Source organism: Polyodon spathula, chromosome 6 (genome assembly GCF_017654505.1).
Source record: "Polyodon spathula isolate WHYD16114869_AA chromosome 6, ASM1765450v1, whole genome shotgun sequence".
NCBI classification, from domain to species: Eukaryota; Metazoa; Chordata; class Actinopteri; order Acipenseriformes; family Polyodontidae; genus Polyodon; species Polyodon spathula.
The window spans coordinates 31,933,934-31,956,238 of NC_054539.1; the positions used below are offsets into that span (position 1 = coordinate 31,933,934).

Below are 22,305 nucleotides of genomic sequence, written 5' to 3' on the forward strand. Positions count from 1 at the left end.
ATGTTTTAAAAATGGTCAGTTTTAAAGTTACCATTGCATTGCTCACAAACAATGCATGCGACAGACATTGCATTACATTGTTTTTTTCAAAATGAAATTGACAGATATGTGCACAGAAACACATTTCTGTATTCTGGGAATCACCAGCTATGGAATGTTGTAGATGAATTGTGAGAATTCTGTGAGCAGCAGGGTGTCGGTAGTAGAACGACTGTGTTCTTGAGAGCTAAAGGAAAAGCAACACTAAAACTGTGGATGAAGGTAACCCCTTTTTCCAGCCAGAAAACAGCTGTGTTTCACCACAGATTGGTCCAGGTGTGCTTTATGTCAGTCCAACACCAATGAACATTTAAGACAGGCTAAGTCAGAAGGTGTAAAGCAATTTTGCGAAGCTATGAAGATCCGAAATGATGTACTTTCAGACAGGATTACTACTAACTTTGGCAAATCCACAGCAATCTTTTGGCATGAAAATTGCTATAAAACATATACAAATACATTTTAATTGAATAAACATTAATTGAACGACTGCTAAAGAACAAGGCCACTAAAATATGATGTAGTTTTTGATCGATACGATCATGAGGACTTAATAAAAGCAGGAAAGAAATAGAAGGTAAGGATCAGAATACAGCAATTTAGTAAAAATCCAGTCCATGCAGCAAGATACCTACAGTACTGTGCAAAAGTTTTAGGCAGGTGTTAAAAATGCTGTAAAGTAAGAATGCTTTCAAAAATAGACATGTTAATAGTTTATATTTATCAATTTACAAAATGCAAAGTGAGTGAACAGAAGAAAAATCTACATCAAATCAATATTTGGTGTGACCACCCTTTGCCTTCAAAACAGCATCAATTCTTCTAGGTATACTTGCACACAGTTTTTGAAGGAACTCGGCAGGTAGGTTGGCCCAAACATCTTGGAGAACTAACCACAGTTCTTCTGTGGATTTAGGCAGCCTCAGTTGCTTCTCTCTCTTCGTGTAATCCCAGACAGACTCGATGATGTTGAGATCAGGGCTCTGTGGGGGCCATACCATCACTTCCAGGACTCCTTGTTCTTCTTTACGCTGAAGATAGTTACTAATGACTTTCGCTGTATGTTTGGGGTTGTTGTCATGCTGCAGAATAAATTTGGGGCCAATCAGATGCCTCCCTGATGGTATTGCATGATGGTTAAGTATCTGCCTGTACTTCTCAGCACTGAGGAGACCATTAATTCTGACCAAATCCCCAACTCCATTTACAGAAATGCAGCCCCAAACTTGCAAGGAACCTCCACCATGCTTCACTGTTGCCTGCAGACACTCATTCATGTACCGCTCTCCAGCCCTTCGGTGAACAAACTGCCTTCTGCTGCAGCCAAATATTTCAAATTTTGACTCATCAGTCCAGAGCACCTGCTGCCATTTTTCTGCACCCCAGTTCCTGTGTTTTCATACATAGTTGAGTCGCTTGGCCTTGTTTCCACGTCGGAGGTATGGCTTTTTGGCCGCAAGTCTTCCATGAAGGCCATTTCTGACCAGACTTCTCCGGACAGTAGATGGGTGTACCAGGGTCCCACTGTTTTCTGCCAATTCTGAGCTGATGGCACTGCTGGACATCTTCGAAGGGAAGTAAGCAGGATGTGCCTTTCATCTGCTGCAGTAAGTTTACTTGGCCAATCACTGCGTCTACGGTCCTCAACGTTGCCCGTTTCTTTGTGCTTCTTCCAAAGAGCTTGGACAGCACATCTGGAAACCCCTATCTGCCTTGAAATACTTGCCTGGGAGAGACCTTGCTGATGCAGTATAACTACCTTGTGTCTTGTTGCTGTGCTCAGTCTTGCCATGGTGTATGACTTTTGATAGTAAACTGTCTTCAGTAACCTCACCTTGTTAGCTGAGTTTGGCTGTTCCTCACCCAGTTTTATTCCTCCTACACAGCTGTTTCTGTTTCAGTTAATGATTGTGTTTCAACCTACACATTGAATTGATGATCATTAGCACCTGTTTTGGTATAATTGTTTAATCATACACCTGACTATATGCCTACAAAATCCCTGACTTTGTGCAAGTGTACCTAGAAGAATTGATGCTGTTTTGAAGGCAAAGGGTGGTCACATCAAATATGGATTTGATTTAGATTTTTCTTCTGTTCACTCACTTTGCATTTTGTTAATTGATAAATATAAACTATTAACATGTCTATATTTGAAAGCATTCTTACTTTCCAGCATTTTTTTTCACACCTGCCTAAAACTTTTGCACAGTACTGTATGACCCTACACAAGTTCTACAGCAATGCATGCAACAAGAGGAACTTTTGCAGCTTTTCTATCAGACCTGTGGTGTGACGTAGCAGGGTTATAAATTCACACCCGCCCAAGGTGAATTAAATCTGATGAGGACTAGTTGATGTCTGTGTCTCAGTAGTCCTCTGGGCGAGTACTAAAAACAAATGTACAGATTTACTTCCACTGTATTAATGTATTATGCAATGTTTTTTTTACTGTATATCTTGTATTATGCATTTCTCTGTATTTGAAGTATTATGTATTTACTGCATCTTGTAAAGCGCTTTGTGATGGTGGTCCACTAAGAAAGGCGCTATATACAATAAAGATCGACTGATAGACCATTTTCTAACTGGGTGAATAAGCATTCGTAATGCTTACAAAACAGCCACTCAGAACTAAAACCTTCACCTCCCCTGCAAAGCCAACCTCATTTAATGACGTTTTACATTTGTGTTTTCTCTCTGTGTGGGATGCAAAATTTATTGGCTGTTTGATTTTACTGAAACATGTTGCATCTTTTGAAGTAAGTGTGAAGTCATTTAAAAAAAAAAAATGTATGCAGAGATTTATACCGGGTTGTGACATCCCCACCACAAAAGAAAAAAAAAAAAAAGATTTAAGATGTGATTAACAAAGGGGGCCAGTTGTACTAACGAGAAAAAAAAAATAGGCTTTACTGAACATTTTAAAACTAATAAATAAACAATTACCATAATGAACATGTTGCTTAAAACATACTACAATATATTCATAATACAGTTGAGTTCTTACCTATAAAAAACAGTAACACGTTTAAAGTTTGGGACTTAATGTTTGTAGTAGCTTGGTGATTACATTATCGTCAGCATATCTGAAGTGATTAGAAGTTGAAATTACTTTTTTAAAACACCCTTTTCTTATACCAATACAGTACTATAGTACCATTTTAATAGCAAAACTATCTTGCGTACCAGTATTTAAATTGTGGGGAAACCTCAGATTTTACATAAATATATTTTATTCTTGTACCTAACCCATTAAATCTGCATTATGTCACACTCTCTCTAGCATTCAAAGCATTTTAGAAAGGGCTGAAAATTAGAAGTATCACAATCATAACTATTATTACAGCGTTTAAAAAAGTAAAGCATTCAGTGGTGACACTAACAAACCGAAAGACAATCCTTCACATATTCAAATCCATTCATATAAAGTCCCCCAGCTTTCCTAAAAAGATCTGCGTTTTACTCATTTTTTCTATTTGTTATGCTCTCATTAGTGTCCAACCTAGTAGACTCAGCATCCGTCACTTCTGGCAGATTCTACTGCACTTGCTGAAGCATTTTTCTCCCACTGCTAATTAAAAAAAAAAAAAAAATAGCTACCTAACTAACAATTTCATCCCCAGGTCTACAGTGAAACGTACTGTATTTAAATTGGGACTTTCGTGAAGACTGCATGTGTACGCGAGTACATTCATTATCGTAATTCAGTGATTTAATTACTTTCATGCTGTAAACCCCAACTCCACAAACCAGCCTGCACTTTTGTAAATAGCAACACCTGTAACGAACAATAAAATAAACATTTTATTTGTGTCACCGGTGTCAATTTCAAGCAGAGCTTTGTGGTCGGCAAGGTGACAAAGCTGATCATTTTCCCTCAGTCAACCCGTCTGGTGCTGTCAGTATCAGTTTCTCAGCACACAGTACATTAATCCCTCAGTAACGAGATGCAAACAGGTGATTGGTTGATCTGTAGGAGCGTTTACTAAGGCGCCTTTGTTTAAAATAATAATAATAATAATAATAATAATAATAATAATAATAATAATAATAATAATAATAATAATAATAACAATCTGACATTTATAACGTGTTTCTTTTCTTTTTGGGAAAATACAATTTAAGCCTAATATTTTAGGGGCCCCAACTGTTGTTGTTGATTCCAACTTAAGCACTTCACATAAGGACTAGCAAGTTTACAGCAGGACTTGCAAGTTTCGAAAGGTACTAGCCCAAAGGACTAGCACCACAATATAGTTAGTTTCTAATCCTGATGTAGCAAGTAAAACTCTGGAACCTGGAAAGGAGTTAGTCATTGAAAACAAACTGTTGGCAAAGTCTGTGTTAAGACACAGTTACAGAAGATCCATCACTTTATTCTACACATGAGGAAGCAGATACACGTCTCTTTACATGTGGTCATGCAGCACTCAGTTGCCCACGACTAGTCACGTGGCCACCAGATTCAGATGTAGGAATTCTTTGTGTGCATTTTGCATCACAACTGGCTAACAAGGAACTCTGGCTAAGGACTGGCGTAAAGGACCATAAGTGCTTGAATCCCACACATACCACTGCAAAAAACATGTGGTCCAGACCTGTGTGATATGCTCCCTGCACTACATCCCATGCTATCACAGGATGTAACTCAACAAGTGCGCTGGCAGGAATTGAGAAAGTAAAGCCACTAAAAACTGTTTCTAAAAATCTTGCTCATTTTGTTGAGCTACAAAGCTTGGGCAAAACTACTGAGTTATCATTGAAGTGATGTGGAGAGACTCATCACAAATCTGAATACTGCTCGACAAGTCTTAAGTGGAAGCAGGTTATGAAGTTAAGGTCATGAAGGGGCAAGGCAATGTTGCCTTCGTTGGGTGTGAAGATTCAGGGGCACCAAGGCAGTTCTAGGAGGCAAAAGGGCAAAACCCAAGGGCATCAAGGCGATATCATACTCATTCATAAAAACAACAAAAAGAAATACAGATATCCTGTTATGTTGATGAAATTTTAATTCAAACAAACACAAATCAACGTTTGCTGAATGATTCACACACTAATTGTTACACAAATAAAATATTCCATTGTAAAAATCAAAATGGTATAAAACAAATCCAATTTAAAAACATAAACTTTCATCATGAAAAAATACAAAAGGGTAGTTTGTCAACCCATGGCTAGAGTTTATTAATGACAGTGGTCAATTGAGTTGTTTGGTCTGCAGTGTTTGCACAACTGTAGTTTGCTAACCGCTGTTACAAAACCTATACCACCTGTACAAACAACTCAGCTTTGGGGGGAAAAAAATTCATAAATAATCAAAATAGAAACTTTGTCAGGTAATACAGTGCTCTGCATAACAATCATGAAAAACTGGATGCACATAATATTAGATGTTTACATTCCAGTTTTGCTATGGTGCATTGCTGGACACTTGATTCAGGAAAAAAAAAAAGGTATGCGGTTTCTCTTTATACAGTTTCTACCCCAATCACGAAAGCACGTTTTACTAGATCAAAAGCAGAACTGTAAGGTAGTGATAATGTATTACACAACAATAAATGAAAACAGAAATTGATGCACTTCTCAAGATAGTGTTTCGTTCGCTATTATGTTATCTCTCGTACTCGTTTCATAACTTGAATCATGTCATCGCTACTTTTTTTGTGGGTTTTTTTTGGTGTAAGAATTTGAGCAAAACTTATCTACCTACTGTGTGTTAATTTTTAGCATTGGTCTTTTGGGAGGAATAACACAGAATTACAAAACAGCAACAGTCATTGAAATGTCTATATAACTTAGCAATTTATTTATATTGAAGACATGAAAGTAGTTAGAATGTGTATTGCACCTTTGTATTTTATAATATTGCAATTTTAAACATATAATCAGATCTCTTTATAACATATAGATCATAGAATATGTGATTATGTGTTAATGTTATGCTTTAACATAACAAAGCTATACAATTTTTTTTTACAAAGCTATAAATTAAAAAAAAAATATTTAAATATATGTCTACATTATTTGAAGGACATTCACATGTATGTGAAATAGCAGACAGTGAAGCATTGAAAATAAATTAAATTGCAGCTGCTAAAGAAATGGTCTGAAAACCCTCTGTTTGATATTTTTTTGTGAAATGCCTGAATAATCCAAACACAGTGGAATGCAAACTGTGCAGGTGGCTGTTAACATATGAAGGCACAACCAATTTCTGCAATACTTGACAACTGTAAGCTCACATTATTATTATTATTATTATTATTGACAAGGACGAATTGTTGTGCACACATTTCTTACCTGAACATTAGGTAAATCCTAGAACACTTTGCTGCCGCTTTAGACAGCTGCTCATCCTTATTTCTTTTTAAATGTTTTTGAGTTGGCATGGGGCTCACAGACCAAAAAATCAGTGAAACAGCCAGTGAACACGTGTAACTGAGAATTCCTGGAAGCACAGTTATACTGAGCCCGGTCTAACAGGGTCCCTCCCTCTGCCCTTGATTAACCAATAATGCAGTCACTTCTCTCGTGGCACAGTGCTAGGAGGTGCACAATAAATAGAATGGCAACAATACTACATTATGAAAATGAGCCATTTTCACGCAGGACGGAGATTAGACAATTAAATTGCGAATGAACGGGCCAGCTGACGCGGAGCAAGTTTGTGAATGGGTTGTAGATAGATGTGCTGGTGTTGATGGACACTGGCGGCAAAGACGGGCAGGTATACAGGCAACTTTTGCTGTAATTCATTTTTAATTTGAGAGACACTGTGACAAGTGGCTTGGGCTCTGCTTCAATTGCCGCCAGTGCCGTCGGTTATTTTGCGCCCTGTGGAGACCATCAGAAAAAATGCAGAACCTTGATTTCACAACAAAATTATTCAATGCAAGTGTTATATTGCAGTGGTATCAGGTTTATAGGTACAGTATTTGTGTTCGAATTAGTGCTAAATAATAAAAATATAGTAAAAAATACTCATATGCTTGGTACATTTCTGAAGTGTTGTGGGGTACATTAATATTTGATTGGTGCCAAGCTGCTTACTTATTTTCATTGAGACTGTAAAAATATATTAGATGTGTTATGTAAATGGTAAATCACATGAAGGGTACAGTACAGCTCTAAGGACAATTAATGAATAAAGTTGTACTTTATTTTAAACACTACACATTTCTTCACGAAGCAAAGGAATATCAGATTAAAAACATCACTTTAACATTATAAAAATAAAATATTTGATAATATATATTATATATATATATATTATATATATATATATATATATATATATATATATATATATATATATAGTAGATAAACATGTTTGTGCTTTTCACCTGGAATAAAGTGGTTTTATTGAACTTCACCAAAAAAAAAAAAAAAAACACGCGTTGTACATTTACCATTGAACAAAGCATAAAAGTGGACCTTATTTCACCAAAAAAACTACCAAAGTAGTTTGAAAAAAAAAAAAAATCCAGCGCACATTCTACCATGAACAACATAGTAAATGATCAACTCAGAAGCCAGTTAGTTCAATTTACAATGAGTGTAACAGTAGAATAGAAAATATATTTTGAGAGAATGATTTATAGGTATTTTTTTTTACATGTCAGGTTAATGGAAACCGGGTTAGTCTCTAATTTAGAAATTCCATTCATAGTGCAGATATCTGGCTGGTAAAAACACTAAAATTATACTGTATTTAAGCAGACCATGACTTCAAGTGCATTTCATTATTGAACTCTATTTAACTTTATGGCATAATTTACTATAAATGTGCTCATCATCTAATTATTTCCATTACAATATCCTGAGTCCCTGGTGGCTACAGATGGTTTGAATGAAAAAAAGTAGAAAGAAATGCCACTCAAAGAGATCAAACTCAAATAGCTTTTTTTCAAGCAGCCCTATTATTTATTGAATGAATAGCAATAAACAGTTCTAATGTCAGGTGATTACCATTAAATGAGAGTAGATGTTAAAACTTCATGCTGATTTGAACTCGGCTCTCGCTAAGATAAGCACCAACTAAGTGTACAACTTTACTGTAAATTAATGTGATCTATCTGCATCACAATCCATTTTGTGTTGCTTTCCATCTGATGATGTAGATATCCTTCTGTCTAGTGTTGATTGCTGAAGTGTAATGCTTGCTCCAGGGATCAGCTTATTTTGCTTCCCCAGCGCATCAGCACACACAACGATTTTAGCTCTGGAGATCAACCACAGTGTGGTCTCCCCAGCACATCAGCATGACAATTGTCTGGATTGAGCTAAGTAGGGTACATCTCTGGGGTCTTCAAGTGGGCACCTTCCATCCTCAGTGTTTCGTAGACTAGCCCACCAGACCTCAAGAGGTCTCAACAGTGATTCTGGCATCCCAACATCAATCCCCTCCATCCACCACTCAGCTCAGCCTGCTTACCCGTATACCAGCGTTGCTTTCTTTCTATTGTGCTTGAGATACATATCCAGAATCTTTCCGTCTCAACCACAGCCAGTTGCTGCTCCTTTCTGCTGCTTCAGATAAGTTCTTCACTGTGCGAAGCAAATCTTGGCCACTGAACCTGACATCTCTGAGAAATCGGGTTGTAGAGTGTGCCACAAATCCTCGACAACCCCCCTCCACTGGGTAAACTCGGACTCTCCATCCTCACTATTCTGCTTCAGCAGCTAGTTGAGCATACCAAAGTTTTTTCTTCTCATACGCCTCATCCACAGCATCCTCCCATGGCACTGTTAACTCTACCAGATGAACAAGGTGTGCTGATCCAGACCATTAGACAGTGTCTGGTCCAAGGTTAGTGGTGGCAATCTCAGGTGGAAAAATAAGCCGTAGACCAACATCTGCCAGCATCTTCCAGTCTCTTGCAGCTTTCAGTTGCCCTGGGCGAGGCTTGGTTTTAACACCTTTTCTTGGTGGTTGCTCTCCTGGATGGAGGAATATTGTCTTTTGTGTGTAATGCTTTGATAGAACTGGTGGCAACTTATTGGTCAGGTTACGCTTGTCTTCCAATGCTAAGGGCAAACATCGCAGCACCTGGTCATGGAAGTAAACTGTCCTTGGCTAAGACCCACCTTACATCCTGTCAAAATGTGCCTTAATGTTGCAGGTTGAGAACACAAAGGACAAGAGGGATTCTCACCCACTCAGAGGTTTTGGTTCTGTGGTGATGGGAGAACATCACATGTTGATCTGATGAGGAAACTGATCCTGCTCTGTTCCATTGTCCATAGGTCTTGCCAGCTGATCTTGCATTGTTCCACATTCTCCCCTCTCATCCATTCTCCCTGCTTGGCCTGGGAAACAGCCTTTACCTACCTGATCCTCTCCTCCTGCTTTTGCACCTCGCTGACTACCAGCTTCCTCAGTTGAGCTGGGGTTGCCTTGTGCCATGTAGGAGCTGCTGAACTGAGATCAAGACCTCATTTTCCATGCTGAACTTGCCCCATAATATCGCCCATTCGAAGGGCAGCTTTAGCATCTTCCACAGCTTTCTTTGCCGCCCATTTTCTTCCAGTTTTCAACACAGGTGCTGCCTCCCTTACGCATTTGTTGCGTGAATCTACTGTCATTTCCAGTCAGACTTTGGCGCACTTAAACTCTTCGGTTAGAGCAGAGATTGGTATTTGCAGTATTCCTATTCCATAAAGTCCCACTCTGCTGAGGCAGCGTGGAACTCCCAATTTTGATGTCAAATGCAAAAAAAAAAAATGCTCCTATGAAAAAGGCCATTTTCATATGAATGCCTTTCTATTCAACATCCTGAACAAAACAAGCCTTAGTAGCACTTAGCTTTCTCACAAGCCTAACACTTCATCCACTTCTACCTTATTCTCAAATCAGAATTTATACACAAGGGAAAGAGTGCAGAATGACTGGAATGCTACAAGGCTAAGCCAAGAGGCTGCCCTGTGCTTTACCATGCGGAATCCCAGTAACAAGTAGCTAGGGTGAAAAAATTAAGGGAGAAATACAAGTGTCATAAGGGTCAAATGAGAAGCTGCCCTTAACATTGTAGTTTCAAAAAAAGGGTTTTGAGGATCCATGACATTAAAAGCCATTGCACACTGGATCCGATAACGCATCTGAATTTAACGTGTGTCTAAACAGAAAAAAACGATCATCTGCATTCCCTATTGCACCTTGCATACTGAGGTCCAAATTTATAAAGGGGAAAAACTGACCGCAAAAAGCCACGTAACGTGCATGTTCAGTACAGCCGCACTCAATGTCAAAGTAATGACCTACTTTATAAAACTGTAACGGGGGGGGGGGGGGGGGGGGGGGGGGGGGGGGTCGGAACAACCTGTAGATGGCTCTTTGGTGCAAGCATGATCCTGCAGGGGGAGCTCGGGAGCCATGAAGGGCCTGTCTGTCAATCATGGCAGTGACACGGGGAGGCTGGGAGAGTGCTCGTTCTTTCTCTTTCTCTCAGAGTGGTTGAGAGGCGGGTCGTGAGCGCCGCTTGACCTATAATAATAATGCTCTGCTACTCCTCAGGTCGGCCTTTCTGGGAGGAGGACAGCGGGACCGCTGGCGAGATATAAACAGAGACCCAACAGAACGCCAGTGTCGGGAGCTACCACATGTTCTATACCAACGCAAGGATATAGCTCAGAATCGTGAGGAAAAGCAGGATTCTTTTATTACAGTCCCAAGAGGGAACATGGATAGTTAGGTAGAGGAGTAGTGAGCATGCACAGGCTGAAGACCCGAGCCTTACGGGTAGCGAAGGTGGGGGAATGCTGCCTGGAGCAGCAATCTTTTGTTTGTAGTTTTATTATTGTGTTTTATTTTCTCTTTTTGCTTTCACATTTTGTTTGGACTATTATTTTGACGCACCAGTGTGTGTGTGTGTGCATTCTCCATTGGCCCCCCATTTACCATCGTTGGTATTCGGGTGAGGTAGCAGTGCAGTGCCACCTTGTGGTGAATTTAATAAAGTACACCCCTGTGGGGTGTTCAAAACTTAAAAACGTAAATTCCACTACCCTCTTACAAAGACTAATTAACCAATTTAAATACCCCTCATCGCAATTAGCAGTAGAGAATTACACACCTCTTGCAATAAATAGCGGGTTTGGGTCCACATTCCAAAAGAAAAGAATGGCACACAAAGACCTCAGCCTGGTACTAGCCATGATGATGATGATGATGATGCTCATGATGATGCTCATGATGATGCTCATGCTCAGAAGCAAAAACTGAAATTTACCAATATGGAATTGGAGATTTTGGTACAAGCAGTACTTGTAACACATGAACATGAACAGAATTGTATTTGGTGGAATGGGTAGCGAGATTTTCTGGAGGGGGCAAGTTGGCCAGCTCATAGGCAGTCCTGACAGGCGCTGCTTAGAAAGGGCTTGACCATATGACTTCACCCCATAGCAGACAAAAAAATTTCTGACTGCCATCCTGTCAACATATTACGCCAAGGCCCGCACTGGGCAGAGTGTATGAAGCAGCCGTGAGAGGAGGTTCTCGTGTGCCCAGAGCAAAAGCTTGCAGGCCACACGACGGATACTGGGTGACCTGAGGCCACCCCAGTGGTTGATATAAGCCACCACTGTTGTGTTGTCACAAGCAAAATGTCTCTCTCAAACCTCCTGCAAAAAACTCTGCAAGGCTAGGTAAACTGCCTTCAGTTCTAACACATTGATGTGGAGACCCTGCCAAGTGGGGTATTCCACACACCTTGCACACCCCGACTATTCCACCCAGTGCCCCAGCCCAGGCCATGGTGATGACCTCCCTTCTCACGCAGATGGGCTGGCTGTTTCCACCAAGAGAGTGCCTTTAGACAGTGATGCAGAGGGCCCATGTGTAGGAGACCTAGTGGAAGAGTCTGGGAAGGTGCTTCCATCAAGCTCAGAAGTTTCTGGAACGTCACTACTGTAAGCGCTCTGTTGAGCTGAAAAAGCTCCAAACAGCTATTCTGTGCACTCTGCCACCCGACAGAGTGGCCAGCACGGTCCCAGAGTCCAAGCACGCTCTTAGCTAGGAGGCTGCTACCTCCTGAGACACCATAGCGGTGTCCTGTGGATCCGTGCCTGGAGTTGCAATCATGCCTCGAAGGGAGGGGGGGCCTGCTTGAACAGTAGTGAGTAGCCGGTCTGAACGGTAGTAAGCACCCAAATATCTGTAGTGCAATGACGTCAATAGTCCAGATGGCTCCCTGAGAAGGGACCCTGGGCCTGTGGTAACAAATTCCTAGGACTGTTGCGTATCCTGTGTTCTCTGTGCTGGGCGGTGGAACCTATTAAAGCCTCCATGGTGAGCAGCCAGGGGCCTGTTCTGTGCCAGTCTTTGAGGCTGCTGGGGACTAGGGCACTAGTTTGCCGCTGGTTACATACTGGATGTGGTCGCTTGGAAAGCAGGTGAACCAGTTCCTTCATGGATTCCCGCACGTGATGAGAGTGCTGCAGCATCTCGTCCACTGCGAGACCAAACGTATGCCCTGTAGTCATTGGTGCGTCCAACAGCAGTGCTTTGTTCCCGTTAAGCACATGTGCCTGGGAAAGCCAAAGCTGCCAACGTGCAGCTACCAGCGCAGCGAGGTTTCTGGTAGGCTACCAGGATGCTGTTCTAACTGCCTAGCCCTGCTGCGAACGCACTGCCTGAATAGGCTCTATTGAGGATCACCTCAGAGACCCGGCATTGCTTGTTAGGGCAGGCAGTGTCCTTAGAAAGGAGTGCTAAATTAGTCGACTGGAACAAGGAGCCTGAACTGGAGGAAAATGAGCCAGGCCCAGCTTCTCCACATCATGCACCATAGACCAGGAAACAGCAGGAGCTGTTGCCGGACGGTCCCAGGAAGATTGGATTTCAAACTGAAAATCCAGATGAACTGGGGGGGGGGGGGGGGGGGGGTAGGCTTGTTGTCAAAAATGGACTCTTGTTTCTCATGCTCTAGGCCAGGGCACTTCCAAGATTACAATGACCCTCTTGATTAGCAGTATAAAGTCTGAAGACAAGGACACCTTAACCGCAGGGGGCGTGTTGTTGGACTCCACATCCTCATCAGAGGTGGCAATGAACAACCTACACTCGCAGCCCCCTAGGGTCCCGAGGGGAATGGCGTGGCAGGAGATGCCAAACATTATCACAGTAATTCAACGAGAATGGTTCCTTGGGTGAAACCAGCTACCTAGAGCTTTTCCATCTGCTCCAAGTCTGCCGATCACCTAGCTCAAGGAGGATGAGGAAGACTGTGAGGATGATTTCCTGCATAGCCACCAAGGGTGGCAACATACAGGGATGCTCATCTGTAAGAGCCACTGCCAAACCACTCAGTTAGTACCACACATGAAACTGAGGGAAGCCTGCTTGTTAGAATGGACTAACAGCCTTCACAATGGCGATGCTAAAAAACTCACCAAAATGGCACCAAGATACTGTGGTTGCAATTGCTTAAAGCAGCAACAACTGAAGAGAGTTGTTGCTGAGCACCACGTTGCAGACAGGCAAAAACGAGAATTAAAAATAAATATTAAGATAAGTTCCAGCCAGGTGGGAAAGCACAAAGTCAGCTGACTTATGTTGCTGGATCCCTGGGAAGGAGCAACCTGAGCCGTTAGCTTCATGTGGGGTACAAGGACACAGTCGGACTTAACAAGCAACAGGCTGTAGGTCACATAATGTGCATAATTAGTAAAAACTATTACAGCGATTAGTTTAAATATAATTGTAAAACCACAATGAAGATGCCGCTCTCTGTCAGACTGGAAAGGAGGTGGTTGGAAAGCCTCCAGTTCCACAGACTGGTTGACATGGAACGTCGAGATCGTCTTTGGCAAAAAGCCTGTACGCAGGGCCTCAAATGGAGGCATCATCAGTGGAACAATATCCTTCACAGGCTGTCAAAGCCACTGAGCCCCTTTAAAAAATTGCCCCGCCAAGAAGTGAGCTCCTGTGGAGGCCCAGTCAATTTTGACATGGCAAATAGGTCCTGCAAAAAGTACATTATTACTGCCATGGGACAGATCATGGGGTCAAACCCACATGGCAGACACCATGTCTGGAAAACACCCCACTTGTACCTGTACTGGGAATACATGGACAGTGGTCTGGCATTCTGCAGGTCCTGCCTGATTTTCTCCAGACACAGTGATTATAATGAAATATTAAAAATAGCCAAAGTTTAAAACATTCCGTGAAAGGAAGTGTGGTTTTTATTTTGTGTTGTTTGTGAATGACAGTAATTTACAGTAATGTTAATCCATTTTTAGTAAGCCTTCATGTTTTAACTTGCATTGTGTAACAAGGCAGGGAGGGGATTAAAAGCCTCCCTGCCAAACACACGTGCAAATGCGTGTGTTAATTGTTTCATTTTATTGTTAATTGTTAAATTAAATGAGCTGCACCTTGCAGTTATTGTAAATTAAAGCCAGGTGCAGAGTTTAAAAGGGAGACAGCCAGTCTGTTCTACACTTCTGAGCAAAAGGAAGCAGGAAGGTGGACCCTGCTGCCGAGCAGTCAAACGGCAGGTACTGTGTTACAGTGCTTGTTTGTTTACAGGTAAACAGCTTAGCTGTCCTGTTTATAGTTAGTGTGTTCCTGTATGTATAGTTAGTGCTAGAGTACAGCTAGGTGTGTTTTGTTTTTGTTTATTTTTGTATTATTCAAAGTGCATGTAAAAAGCGCTAAAACCTCAAGTTTGTGTCTTTTTGGTTAACATGGTATTTTTTGGACGGCTTTTATACAGCGGAGGTTTTATACCAGACCACCACTATTCTTGTGTAACATAGAGATAAGACACATTTCTGTTATCTTGTTCAAGGGTTTTAAACTCCTGCCACCAGGATGTGACACATGAAACAGAAAACGATATGGAAAGTGAATCTAAACAACAATGCATTAGTTAAGATAACAGATTCATGTCCATACCATGTTCCTCTTTATGGCCTATCAATCATGACAGAACTCATAAACCATGATTTCAAAGGCCTCATTTGTGCCTGCTACCTGCGACCTAGCTGCTTCGTAGAATGGTTGCAGGCCAGCATAGTGAGTTGTCAAAAGTCATTATTGAAGGCTGCTAGTACAACACCTGGTCATGGTTACAGCTGTCAGAAAGGAGGTTAAGGTTCAAACAAAACCCAGCTCCTAATAAAAGCAGACTCAGGACTGCCTTCTATTTTAAGGAGATGCCCTGATGTAAAAATTAATGATAGTGTTTGATGACAATTTGTCAATGTTTTGCAAATATTAAAAATAAATCCTCCTTGACACATTCTGTAGTGAAGACAAAAATAAGTGAACACATGAAAACCCAGCATTGGGTCCAATGCAGAATATTATGACCCGATCTCAAAAGAATAGCCAATACAGTATTAATGATCTACAGAAGGAATCAATTTTACATGATGTGAAGGTAAATATTTAAATTTAATTTATAGATGGTATAATTAAACTTGGCTTCCAAATTATGCAATCAATTGTGAATACCCTGCTGCTTGGGAACCATGCCCTTTAGCTGTATGACTGAAGGAAATACTTATTGTACAGTAAACATGACCGTCCTCCCTAGGATTCCAAAAAACATTAAAAATAAAAAGACCATTCTGCAGTCTAACTATACGACTCCCACAAATCACTTGCACAGCTGTGGTGTGCGGCAGGTTTCTGTTAAATCAGGTCAGATTTTTATAACCATCACATGCTCAAAGCCATGTGCCCGAATTAAAAAAAAAAAAAAACTAGGTTTCTGCGACCCTGGCATGATTAGAAGGACACAGCCACTTAAAGATAAAGGAATGAAGATGAACAGAGGATAAAATAACCTCTTTATACATGGTGGTTCAAAGGTCAATTGACCAGCTTAGGGTTGCATATCAGGAGAAAAGTATGTGTTACACAGCAGTGAAACTGAAGCAACAGTAAGCCAACAGATAAGGAAGATATGGTCATATTGACCACCTGCTGTTTAGACATGCTATGACTAGGGGTGTTAACAATTAAAATGTGAGCCAAGTGTTAAAGATTTAAAATGTTGCCTAAACATTTAACCATTGTCATATGCATGCAAATAAGCAGTCCACATATTGGTATTAGCTTCAGTGTTAACACAGGAAGTGTTCATTGTAGGCCAGCTTATTTCACATTCAATATTTCTTCCACATAAAATTGAAGGCTGTACACAGTCTATACAAAAATACAGTACCTCAATCACAACATAAACTAAACTAACATCCCTAGCTATGACCATGTTTTGTATTTTTTTTTTTTTCTACAAAGTGTTATGGTGTAAGCGATACTTGGGCAGTGTTGAACATAACTTGTTTCCATAACTATTTCTCCATCAGTTACACAACACAGTCTGAAAACAGATGGAAAATTGTCCTACTGTAACTGAGCAGCTCTTATGCATTAGAAATGGCTCTCTTAGCTGCTCAGGAAGCATTATTCTGAAAAACTAAAGAAATGGGACAGCTGTATACATAGAAGTAGGAGAATGTTTTAAATTAAAAATATAAAAACAATAACCAGCTGCTGTACAATCTGCATGGACCGCAAACAGTTGCCAAGTTTACCAAAGTGTTGTTTATTATGGTGTTTCTGTCAGACTTGAATTTCTTCCGCACACTCCATGCAGAGCATCTGAGGATTTCACAGCAGAGTCCTGCGTGTTGTCCACAAGGGAGCAAGAATCCAGCCAAGACGCTTACCTCACCAAAGGCTCCTCGTCCAATCACTTTAAGGATTTCAAAGTCTTCTTTGTGTAGACGCATTTGCTTCACTTTTGAAGTGAAGGGCTTGGCTATAAAGAAAAGAAAAACAAAGGCATTATTAACAAGCAGGTATAGACTTTCAATAAACACAGAATTACAAATCCTTGCAAAAAACGACCAAGTCAATCTGCAATTCAAATAAAACAGCAAATCCCATATTTGAGGATGGCAGTGGTGACAAGTACTATAAAAATATTAACTTGAATTCCATATTAATGTTTTGAATTGTTATATTATTTGCCACTGTTGCTCTGATAAACATGCACATAGCGATAAAACCAAATGTATTATCCTTAAATGACATGAGTTACGGAACAGATTAATAGATGAAACGCATAGTACTTTTGGTTTACTGGTACAAAACAAATAAAACAAGGTTGACAGTGACATTCACTCCAGTTAATACTGGTATTTATGACACAAACCTAACTGCAATTCCTTTCAAAGAACATGTGTAAGAAGTCTCACAAGTTGATCAATATTGATCAAGTTTCACATATTTTACAATTGCTCAGCTTTGCAGATCCTACACAACCATAAAAAAAAAAAAAAATTGTAATGGTGTAGTCCCCTACAACAAATAATTGTTACAAAACAGATCAAAGTTAACATTTGTCTCTATTCGAGAGCAAATACTGTATCCAGATATAATTTAAACCCCTGGGACCCATCAAAATCCAAAGTATGTATTCAGTCTGGCAAGAGCCCTGATCAAGCATCTGCCTCTCCTGTTACTAAACCAGCAGTACAACAGTGTGTACACTACACTGTGGGTGCTTTTAATATCTTTCTTTGATTCACTCTTTATTGAAACAGTACTATACAGTGCCTTTTTTTGCCTAATTTATAGTTATGTTCAGAGCAGCAGCATTGCATGAATGCGTACTGTATTGCTATACCATTCTATCTGGCAGGAAGCTCTTGACGAAACAATGGCACAAAGAGACTACAATAAACACCTTGGAAGCCTTAACATTGTTCTACGTATATGTAACACTAGAAAGGATCAATCCAGCATTAACATTGTTCTATTTATATGTAACACTGCAAAAGGGTCATTGCAGCTCAAGTGGATCACATTCTGGGCAGGTGTGGTTGATGATATATGATGAGAAAATGGTGCCAGAGGGGGTGTCATTTGCACGCAAAAGAAGAGCTGTGCAACTCATGTTCTGCTGCTGCTTATTTATTTTACTTAAAATAATCAATTTAGCTGTGATGATTCAATATAGTATGAGATTGATTCTAGAGATTTGGGGTAAAGGAGTATACAGGCTACATAATTGTGGCTTTATTACAATTATAAATCAAAAGAATTTAGAACAGAAGCCTATATATCAACATTTGTATTTCTTAAAATAATAAATGGTACTAAAAAAAGTGGTCTATTTTAATGCATTTCACTTAATCTCCTCCTCACCATGAATGTGATTAGCACCTCCTGCTGTGAGAAGCCAGGACTACACAGTAATACATGAGCTGGAATGCACACTTCATGACTTTATGTAAAGGGTCAAGCACACAATAAGCAAAACTGCTGACACAGTAACACAAACACTGGAGAGTTTATGTGTTTGTGTTGCATATGCACATGAATGGAATGTGGAATGTTCATGAATACAGTAGTGCTGGGACTAACTAATAATGTTATAATATTCTCTCAAAATGAAGATGAATAAAAGTTGTCATTTTTGCTTCTGGATACATTTCGAAAAAATATTTATTTTAATTTGATCCAGCAATTACAAATATGTACACACATTTTCTGCAAGAAGGATGACTTCTAAAATGTGTTTATACATTATACTTGCATGTCATTTGAGGTACTGCAGTTTCCTGTTTAAACAGATTTGCTACAAGAATAAATACAATACACTTTTTTTTTTGGTCATACACTTAAGGCAATACCTCTTTATTAACACATGAGAACATGAGAAAGCTTACAAACGAGAGAAGGCCATTCGGCCCATCTTGCTCGTTTGGTTGTTTGTAGCTTATTGATCCCAGAATCTCATCAAGCAGCTTCTTGGGCATCAGCAACATCATCACTAGGAAGTTGGTTCCAGACTCCCACAGTTCTGTGTAAAAAAAGTGCCTCCTATTTTCTGTTCAGAATGCCCCTTTATCTAATCTCCAATTGTGATCCCTGGTCCTTGTTTCTTTTTTCAGGTCGAAAGTCCCCTGGGTTGACATTGTCAATAACACTTAGAATTTTGAATGCTTGAATCAGATCGCCATGTAGTCTTCTTTATTCAAGACTAAAGATATTCAATTATTTTAGCCTGTCTGCATATAATATGCCTTTTAAATCAGGAATAATTCTGGTTGCTCTTCTTTGCACTCTTTCTAGAGCAGCAATATCCTTTTTGTAGCAAACTGAACACAGTACTCTAGATGAGGTCTTACTAATGCATTGTAAAGTTTTAACATTACTTCCGTTGACATAAATGCAACACTTTTCACTCTATAGTCAAACACTGTGCTGGGCTTCCCCACATTGTATAGATGAAGACATTTCTGAGTCAACATAAACTCCTAGATCTTTTTCAAAGAATATCTATTAAAATGATGAGACCTCTTTACAAAAGTAGTTAAAAGGTTAAGCAAGTGCTCTAGGACTAGTATGCTTGCAGTTTATACTTGGGCTCAGTATATTATATAGCAATTAAAAAGTGAAGCAGTATGTACCAGAACGAAGGCCTGCTCTCCAAAACAGGCCATCCAACAGCTACTTTACCTATAAACATGAAAATATTTCCACTGAAAACTATATGGAAAAGCTACAAATGGACTGTATACTTAAATGCATACTGTCCAACATTTCTATGGAATGCCTGAATTCTGCATGCCTGAACTGTTGTGTGTGTGTGTGTGTGTGTATATATATATATATATATATATATATATATATATATATATATATATATATATATATATATATATATATATATATCATTATATTTTATTTATGTTATGGAAATATGACCTCCGCTGGCACATTGTAAATTTCACTTCCAGAGCAGCTAATAAAAGCAGAACTCAGCAAACAGGGTGGTACAATAAACCAAGACCACTTACAAGACTTTTTTTTTCCTTTTTGTAGCAGACAGTAATACAGTTCTGTACATACACTAGTGGGGGGCAGTGTATACGGCTTCATGTTGTTTCAGCGGGGGATGAAAACACTTATTGGATTTACTGTAGCAATCTAGGCAACTGTCAATGAAACATTCAAGGTTGTATAAATAATATATAGATAGCATTTCAGGCTATTATGTACAACATTTAGCAAACAGATGATGTCAGCACAAATGAAACGCTACGCAGGTGATGACTGAACAAATTACAGTAATTCAATATCATTAAGACTGTATGTATCACTGATGGGCAGGAGTTTCAGTCTAAGCTTACATCCATTGTGAATTTTCTTTTTTAGTGTAAACAGAAAATAATGTTAGAACAATTCTCATGGTGAGCTAATCAGTGTTTTATGACAATTCTCTTTTTTGCATGTTTTTAGACACAATTTTTAGCTAATGAAGTTATCAAGCAACGCACTTGATATAATGCGATATTTAAAAAAAAAAAAAAAAAAAACACCTAGTAATGACAAATTCACAAAAACTAAAACAAAAACAATGCCCTTTGCTTATTCTGCATCAATTCTGCATTTAGCTTTCTCCTTAAGCAGGTAGGCCCACTACAATGTGCTTTCCAGATAGATAGACAAAATACATTACAGTCCTGGTACATAAACACAGTGCACATGTTTTACCCAATTCATTTCAGTAAAATAGTTGATGTTTCTTTATGTTACGGGCAATTATGGGATACCTCTGTAAATGAGAATATTCCTATATGACTATAGGTATGTGTACAGTGCAACACAATTTGCCTCTTCCACAAGTATCTGTCTAAAAACATTTCACATGTAGAAAAACAGCCAAGCTACCATAAAAGGACCAGCCATATAAAAATGTTATATTTGCAAATCTATGTTAGACAACAACAGCAAAGTGTACAAAAGATGCAATGTAAGTACAAAAGATGCAATGTAAGTACAAAAGATGCAATGTAAGACATTTGGGAAAACCTGTCTCCCCATTTTTATTGCAGTAGGAACTAGTAGTTTTCAATGTCTATTATGCTCAACAGTGCTTTCTAAAGGTTGTGGTTGATTGTACTGCAAGGGTCTAGAGCAGTATAATCCCTTCTCTACAGCACTAGACTATGCTGATGTGTCCAACACCACAACACAGGAAATCAATATTATACGCCATAGCACATTTTAACATGTAAAGTTGCAAAACATTTATTTAAATTTCCGCTGCTATCTTTTCCTTCATAAATCAAATGCAGCCCTGTAGGCAAGGTAGTATTTTAACAAGGAAGACTAATTACGGTGTAGATTTGTTGCCCAAGGTATCAAAACACAAGAAATATAAAAATGAAGTCTTGTAGTCAGAGATTTACACCGACACAAAGTTTCACTTTCTTGATGTATCTAGTGAAATATAATACAGTAGTCCATTGCATATTTACCCGTCACATATCCGCCCTAACCGTTTATCCGCCATGACCAATCTCTTCAGCAACATTAGTTTATTATTGAACAGAGAAGATGAGTTCAGAGATTGTGGCTTCGTACACTGTGTTGCATGTGCTCCATGTGCAACCATTGCTGGTAGTGTCACATAAGCTGTTCAGTGTGATGATATATAAATAAATCCTGTTCGCTTAAAACGTAATTCTAAAAACGTAATTACACGTCTTTGGATGCACAGAATTAAAGAGACAGTATTCATAAATCTCTTTGGAAACACTCGTATTTGCTTTCTAATTGGCAAAGTCATTATAAATAATACAAAATAATCTGAACTGCAAATGTTTATCATGTCACCATTTACTTCTCACATCAGCATAATTGTGTGTGCCATTTAAAATGTTTACTGTATCAGAAACATTAACCTCAAAATTAAACTACAATAACTAACTATAATATTAAAGCCACCACTAACAGTATCAAAAGGGACTCTGTATAATTTTGCTGCTTTGCAGTTTTTGTAAACTCTTGTTTTCTTCATTCACTTTTCTTTTGCAAGCAAGAAATATATCCATTTCAAACACCGGTAACATATTCAAGCAGATGCTATTGCTGTTACTAAAATTAAGCTGCAGTAATAAACAAAACAAAAACTGTATGAGTATTGTGACTTATTTATGTTTATCTGAGCATTCATACTTCTAAAAAACGCAGAAACACTGTGCTTCACTGATATGGCAAGTTGAAAACGGCAAAGATCATGAGCAGCCCAGAGCGCTCTCCATCACCATACGCTTGCGTCACCGATATAACAGAGTGGAAATCCACTCAATTGAAATCAGGCACGTGTACAGGTGGAAAATGTGGACTTGATACATTCTGTGTTTTTTTCATTGGCAGTTCATTTTGAGCTGCTAAACAAACATTCAATAACTATACACAGAGTTTTATAGAATATATAATACCTTTAAAAA

At 39.2% G+C, this 22,305-nt stretch overlaps 1 protein-coding gene across 4 annotated transcripts in view; it reads right to left on the minus strand.

Moving 5' to 3' along the window:
• The window catches only part of LOC121317125 (serine/threonine-protein kinase MRCK alpha-like), a 196,234-nt gene that overhangs the window by 120,124 nt on the left and 53,805 nt on the right, over window positions 1-22,305 (minus strand). For all 4 annotated transcript variants that reach the window (XM_041252744.1, XM_041252747.1, XM_041252746.1 and 1 more), the window contains exon 2: window positions 16,726-16,817. In XM_041252744.1, coding sequence (XP_041108678.1) covers window positions 16,726-16,817 — 92 coding nt within the window. The remainder of the gene's footprint in view (window positions 1-16,725; window positions 16,818-22,305) is intronic.